This window comes from Lathyrus oleraceus, chromosome 7, assembly GCF_024323335.1.
Source record: "Lathyrus oleraceus cultivar Zhongwan6 chromosome 7, CAAS_Psat_ZW6_1.0, whole genome shotgun sequence".
In the NCBI taxonomy this organism is placed as follows: Eukaryota; Viridiplantae; Streptophyta; class Magnoliopsida; order Fabales; family Fabaceae; genus Lathyrus; species Lathyrus oleraceus.
The window spans coordinates 42,719,072-42,727,022 of NC_066585.1; the positions used below are offsets into that span (position 1 = coordinate 42,719,072).

Below are 7,951 nucleotides of genomic sequence, written 5' to 3' on the forward strand. Positions count from 1 at the left end.
AACGGGTTTATCTCTGACCAATGACAGCTTTTACCCCAAGCTAAGCTAACAAATCGTTTAGAGATTTATGGCTTATCTCAATAACCAAAACAAAGTTTTTCCGGAAAAGCTTAAGAAACCAAAATGAATAGATTTTATGATAGGTTTATCTCAAAAACTAAACTTAATCTCTTAAGAGTATCACACCCTTAAGAATTTAAACAACCAGCACGATCACTTATAAAAATTCTTTCCTCACAAGCAAGGCTTCACTTAATAACACTAAGGCAATATGAAGTGGAAGAAAATATTTTCTAGAGAGGGAGAAAGAAAGATAAATTCCAAAAAAATATGAAAACATTGGAAAGTGACATGATTTGAAGTGGAGCAGCGCCTCCTTTATATAGTAGTTGGAAAATACATAAATGGAAATGATCCATGGACCAAATTAATTATCTAATCGATTATCATAAAGCTCTAATTGATTAGACATCTCACATTTAATCGATTACCATGCCCAAATATGAAGTTTTTGATATATAGTTGTAAGTTCTTAATGTGTCATCATGTTCATTTGATTAATCAATTAGCTTGTTGCTCTAATCGATTAGATGCTTCAAAAAAGTTTTCCTAATCGATTAACATAATTGACCAATCAATTGGTTAGTTGAAAAAATGGTTTAAAAGGGTTGGACAATTTTTAGTCACTTGTTTAGGCTTAGAAAATGATTTTTAAGTTTAAACACATTTGAAAAAATAGTGTGTGTGTGTGTGTGTGTGTGCGCGCGCGCGCATGTGGTGTGTGTGTGTATGCGTGTGCGTGTGTGTGTGTGTGTGTCTTAGTACTCTTAATCTACTTCCTTACTTTTACAATATCCGGGTCACTCAGACAGACAAACAAACATGACCTGATCTTTGCTAGATAGTTTTGATTTGTATAGATACTTGATCTTGTGTCCTTTTGTTGATGAGTTATAATATACTTTCTTGGATTACCATTATCGAGGTTGAAATTTATTGTCATGTGTTGTCGTCGTCAAAACATTAGATGCAGAGCTTCATAACCTACAAGCATGTAGATCCACATTGAGGATCAGGATCAGTTTTTTTTAACTACTGGACATATATCACTTGAAGTTGCTTCAAACAATGTCGTCAAAAATGAGAAAATATGTTTTGGTAATTAACAAGCTTTTATATCATTTACGCTAGACATTTTTAGATTACGCATAACAATGTTGTATCTCCTATGTCTATAAATATATATTGAAAAAATCCATGTTCTACGTTGGTTAAAGATAAAGCCTAAACAAAATTTATATAATAAATTGACGCTTCTCGCCTTACAAGTCGGTCTTGTAAGGATTAACTAGACCAAACTCTAATTCTAACATGGTATTAGAGTTTATACATACAACTTACCCACCATTTATATATGTGCACTAAGTCCAATAGTGGTGTGCATAAGGAGTATGTCGGAAAAAACAAGTCCTCTCGTAGAGCTTAAAAAAAGGTTTATGTAGAATGACATCACTCATATTACAAGTCGGCTTTTTATGCTGAGTTTGACCAAACTTTAATTCTAACAAAATCAACTTGAAAGATGAGGGATGTCACTAGGGATGACAATGAATAAGGTTTGGTTAAGGTACTATAACATCCATCTTCATACTCGCAATTTAAAAAAAATCGCATACCCGATCTCATATCTATGTGAACACCAATGTTCGTACTCGTACTAGTGTCATAGGATACCTAAGTATTTATACTTGTACTCATTATCCACATTTCTAATAAAAATAAATAAATAAATCATAAAATATCATATTGTAGATGTTTGATTGGCTGCATTGTATGGTAAAACACTAGCTGGATTCTAATGTCTTGACTGATGTCATGACATGCTGTGGAGATGTTTGTTTGACTGCATTGTATGTTAGAATACCTAGTTGTACTCTGATGTCTTGGCTGATGTCATGACATTCTGAGTAGTGTACTGCAGGATTAGCTAATACAGGATTCATTGAATGTCAAACTGGATGTTATGACATTCATCCCTATCAGCAGATACTGAGGAATAGAACAGGTGGTGTTCTACTATAACTCAGTATTTATTATCAGTCTGCTTATCAAGGAAATAACAGACCTGGCATAAGGCCTACTGTCTGAATGTCAAACTGGATGTTATGACATTCATAATTGACAGCATATACTGAACAATAAGCAGATTGGTTTTCTGCTACATTTCAGTATGCAACTCAGTCTGCTTATCAAGAGGATAACAGACCTGATGTAAGGCTCTATGTGTGAATGTCAAATTGGATGTTTTGACATTTATTAATGTACGCTGATACTGAAGTATGGACAGATTGGTTCTGTACAGTACAACAAATTATACAGTCTGTTTTCAGGAAAAACAGACTTAGCATATGGTTAATGATTTGGAAGTCAAACTGAATGTTGTGACATTCATTCCTGACAACATATGATATATTGTAGGTTGTTTAGTTTTTCTGTTTCAGCATTTTTCTCAGGCTAAAATCCAGGAAACCAATAACCAAGCTACAATTAAGGAACCTAACAAATAGCCTATTTGTTAGCACACTAATATGTGGAAATTAGTTAGAATCCTATGTGGCATTATTTGTGGAGGTCTTGAGATATTTTAGGAACTAAATATGGAGATATTTTAGGAACTAAATATGGAGATATTTTAGGAACTAAAAGTTTGAAGACCTTGTTTGTAGCAGAAAGTTTCTGCTGATGTTGTAACAGCAAAGGAGAAGTTTGCTGCGATTTCTGAAGGCCCAAATCCAGTTGGGTGATTAGGTTATAAATAGCATATTGTAACCTAGTTTTTGTAAGCCTCTTAGAATGAAAATTTAGGGGTGTGTGTGAGGTAAACCTCCCAATCTGTGGGAAGGTTACCATGTGTTTCTCAGTGTTCAAAGCTGAGAGTTTTTGTAACTCAAAGCCTGTAGGCAAGAGTGATTATGTGCTTGAACGAAGCTGTGAAGCAAGTTCAAGTTGTTTTAACATTACATTGTATTTGTAGTGATAGGAATGGAAACTGGAGGTTTCTATCTAGGAGTTCCTAGGTATAGATTGCATTGGGTAGGGATTAAGTGAAGAGTTGTAAACGGGGGAGTTTAACTCTGAATTAATACTGCTGATAGTGGATCTTCTTCCTGGCTTGGTATGCCCCCAGACGTAGGTGATGTTGCACCGAACTGGGTTAACAATTACTTGTGTTTTTTACCTTCTGCATGTTATAATTTTGTCAGTTATAAAATAAGGTAAACCTGTAATGCTGTAACAGGTGATGTTCAAATCAATGTTGAGACATCATGCTGATAACTGTGCAGGCTCAACAGAAGTAAGTGTTATGGTTGATCTCTGCTGTGTCTTTGTACCAGATGGACAGAACTGAGTGTTCTTCCATACTATGGTGATATAGTAGCAGATGTCGTGACATCTGTGAATGTGTGCATATCAGTACTGGGTTTTAATGTGTATAAATGCCTTGTTGTATTAGTAACAATGTTGGATTAGATGTCATGACTTGGAGTAGAACATCTAAACTCTGACTACACCAGAATTTCACATATCTTTTTAAATTTTTAACATCATTATATAAATCCTAGAAATTTGTATAATGTATATGAGATTTATTACAAGTGTCACTCTCTATAAATCTTATTTTTAGACTTTAATCAATATGGAATTTGAATTATTCCCCATAGTTTAGTTTCTTAAAAGTTTGATTTTGTTATTCAAAAACGGCTAGAAGCTACTTGTTTCCTCTTTGCCTTTCATTATTTTGTAACTTTTCACATTAGTTGAATTGTAGAATTACATAATTGAGTTGAGGATAGTAACATTAGTATTGCACAAAAATTAATCAAACCTACATTAAAAAATAAACAGAAAGTTGTGTAAATTATTTTGTCCAGCTTCTTTTTATATAATTCTAGATTGTATAGTGGAACATCCCAAACAGTTGAAATGGAATTAAACAATTGCACCAGAAAGGGATGCAGAGTCTCTAGCATTGATATTTGAAATAAACTTTCGTTTCTTTATAATAATACACAGAAGAATCTACCTATTATTCTGTTGTTTTCTCTTTATATCACTTGTTATCACAAAAATCCAACGTTTGTACATTTTTCAAACCAAATCCCCAACGGTCCAATTTCACGTGAACGCCGCTAAGAATAAACAAAACTATGACAGGACACTAACTAACGTGCAATGACACGATGAGGACAAGGTTTTTGTCCAACACAAGAGATTTCAAACTTACAATATAAACAAGCTTAAATTAGTAACAAAACAACACCGAAAATTGATACATTCTTCACTGAAATTTATCAAATGGGGAATTGTTCTTTCAAGGGTACTACTACTGGTGAATGTCATCACTCTATCCGAATTCTAACCGACACTGGTTCTATTTTACAGTTCAAAGGTCCTAAAACAGTTGCACAAGTCCTCGAAAAGTATCACGGTTATGGCGTTTTTCGCCAAGGCCATGTGTCTTTGCCGTTACAAGAGCAAGAGAGTTTAAGCTATGGTTTTCTCTATTATCTTCTTCCACTGAAGGATGGCCGAAAAGCTGAGAGTGATGAAAGAGTAGTGCATGTTGCAGCGTGTGATTACGTGGAGAATCTGTCTAATGGTTCCGCGCTTGAAGTGTTGCCGTATTCGGTTAAGAATGGTGTGTGGAAGGTGAAGTTGGTGATTGATACAAGACATTTAGAGGAGATTTTGTCGGAACAAGTGAATACCGGTGCATTGATTGAGAAGATGAGAATGGCTGCAACTGCATATTCTACTTCTAGTCCTACAAGGAGCAGAACCATGAGTGCTTGGAAAGTGGGATGGAAACCAACATTGTTTAGTGCATTCTTGACGCCGGTTAAGTCCGGAAAAATTGCTAAAAGTGATGCTATTGTTGTTGCTGCTGATGCAGATGGATCAATTTTGGATTTGGATTCTTGTTAAGAAAAGGCTTTCTAGTTTATGTTCAAGATTTCAAGAATGAAATTATGAGTATGTTAAATTGTAAGTGTTAGGTTTTCCCTAACTACAAGGTCCACATAGAGGACTTGATCAAATATGTTTAGAAAATGTAGGTCTCGTTTGTGAATATATTTGGATGACTAGTCCAAATATTGGTGATATATGCAATTAATGCAAATGTTATTGAACACTTTTTAGCTTGAGGGTAATTCTTTATTTTTGTTATGACTCCTCCTAAAACTAAATGGCCTAATCATTGGTCTTAAAACATATAAAAGAGTAATAGAAATATTTGTTTCTGCAATTCGACCAAATGTGCTTACTACATATATAATACTAGGATTTATATTACAAGAATACTTCTAAATCTTATTTGTGTGACTATAGTATGTTAGTTCCAATTTCAACGCCTGATATGGATTAAGGGAATTAAATAAGAAAATAAGTTCCTGTGAAAAAATGGAATGTTTCGACAAAATTATACAGTTTGAAATTCCAGACGAAGATGCCTTGATACAAGGGTAAAGGTGTTTTGTGGTAAATGGGTATCTTATGAAAGAACATTTCAAAGTTCAAGGATGGATGCACTTCTTTGATATGCTTAATGGTTAAACATATCCCTACTTGGTTAAAGATTTCAGCATTAGGGTTGAGGTCTATGATAAAGTTGCTGCATCTTTTGAAGAAGAAGGGAAGATTGCTAAAGATGAAACTAATAAAGGGAAGTAAAGATCTAAGATGAGTTTGAAAGAATTTAAATAAGTTGACATCAGATCAACTGTGATGGATGTTGATGTTACCATCACTCAGATGGATATTGCCAAGTTGATTTGTGTAACTAATGAAGGAATATGCGTTATGAACACCAAAGATAGCAGTAAACATGCTCATCTGATCAAATCAAGCTTGTTTACCAACTCTAAGGACTTTGGTAAAGTGAAGAATATGCACATTGCATATAGATTTCTGTTCAAAATCATCATTGGTTGCTTGATCCCTAGAGAAGAAAGTTCTTATCATATCTCTTGGGATCACAAGCCCTTGCTTTAAGCAACCAATGATGATTTTGAACAGAAATCTATATGCAATGTGCATATTCTTCACTTTACCAAAGTCCTTAGAGTTGGTAAACAAGCTTGATTTGATCAGATGAGCATGTTTACTGCTATCTTTGGTGTTCATAATGCATATTCCTTCATTAGTTACACAAATCAACTTGGCAATATCCCTCTGAGTGATGGTAACATCAACATCCATCACAGTTGATCTGATGTCAACTTATTTAAACTCTTTCAGACTCATCTTAGATCTTGACTTCCCTTTATTAGTTTCATCTTTAGCAATCTTCCCTTCTTCTTCAAAAGATGCAGCAACTTCATCATAGACCTCATCCCTAACGTTGAAATCTTTAACCAAGTAGGGATATGTTTAACAATTAAGCATATCAAAGAAGTGCATCCATCCTTGAACTTTGAAATGTTCTTTCATAGGATACCCATTTACCTTAAAAGATTCGAAATCAATGATTTGTTCCATAATCAACTTGAGTTCTTATTCTTTGATCTTCATTATTATGGGCTTGAAATGTAATCCATTTTCATATTCGACAATCAATGAAGCTTGTTGAGAAGTAGATGTAGATGTCATTGCAATGGGATTTTTAGGGCTCTAAAGGGTTTTTTTTGTAAAAATTGGGTTATTTTTCAAAGATGGCTTTAAAACGAAAGTGTGGGTTGTGAAGTGAGAGAAGTATGTGAATGCTGAAATGTTTAAGTGTTTTGAGTGAAAAGGGATTTTTGTTTTGATTAAAACAAAAATTTATGACAAATGGGCACGGGACACAGTATTCAAAATAAATTCATCATAACCTAACAGTTATTACCCAGTAGCTAATATCCATGTTAGAAAACTTTTCAAATACATGTCATTTAAGTGGGACAGATGTCATTAAGAAGATAAAAAGGCTTTCCACTTAAATGCTATCATAGGAAAATAATTAGATTTTGAGCATCAGAGGCTGCTATACATCATAGGTTGAGTCAGACTCTGATCATAGTGACTTCTAATCATCATCATACTATGATCAGTTATTCCGAAGAAAGCACTTATTCTTTTAGAAAATACATATTCAAATTCTTTTTAATAAAATCAAATCTTTCAATAGCTAGCGATTTAGTAAATATATAAGCCCATTAATTATCCATATCAATTAATTGTATATCTATTACACCTCTCTGAACATAATCTCTAATAAAAGGATGTTTAATTTCAATGTGTTTGGTTCTTGAATGTTGAATAGGATATTTTGTCAAACAGATAACAGCAGTATTATCACAAAATATTAGAATATTGCTTCCATTTATTTGATAATCTTCTAACTGATAGTTTATCCAAAGCAATTGTGTGCAACACTTAGCAGTTGGGATGTATTATGCTTTTGCTGTAAACAAAGCAATAGTTGTGTGTCTTCTACTAGCCCGAGATATTAGGTTTTCACTTATGAATTGGCAGTTTCCACTAGTGGATTTTCTCTCAATTCTATCCCTAACATAGTCAGCATCATAGAATCAAACTAGCTTCTAATCTAGGTTTTTTATGAAGTAGTTTTAGATTAGTAGTTCCCTTCAGATACCTAAAAATTTGCTTAACAACAGTTAAATGAGGCTCTCTAGGATCTGACTAGAATCTTGCGCATATTCATACATTGGATAAAATATTTGGCCTAGAAGTTGTTAGGTAAATTAAAGAACCAATCATACATCTGTACAACTTCTGACACACTTTGGTGCTACTTTCCTCTTTACTCAGACTGCATGTTAGATGCATTTGAGTAGTCATGATCTTGCTGTCATCTAGCTTGAATTTCTTCAGAAGCTCCTTTGTGTGCTTTGACTGATGAACATAGACTTAATCCTTGCATTGGTTGATTTAAATTCCAAGGAAAAAC

General features: G+C 33.8%; 1 protein-coding gene across 1 annotated transcript; it reads left to right on the forward strand.

Moving 5' to 3' along the window:
* The first annotated feature begins 4,210 nt into the window (after positions 1-4,210).
* Positions 4,211-5,185, forward strand: LOC127104293 (uncharacterized). The gene has a single exon (XM_051041480.1). The coding sequence runs from the start codon at positions 4,357-4,359 to the stop codon at positions 4,984-4,986; it is 630 nt and encodes a 209-aa protein (XP_050897437.1). The 5' UTR covers positions 4,211-4,356; the 3' UTR covers positions 4,987-5,185.
* The last annotated feature ends 2,766 nt before the right edge of the window (positions 5,186-7,951 follow it).

Excerpts from the sequence above, each read along its gene's own strand:
- LOC127104293 (XM_051041480.1), top strand. The coding sequence starts at position 4,357 with ATGGGGAATTGTTCTTTCAAGGGTACTACTACTGGTGAATGTCATCAC.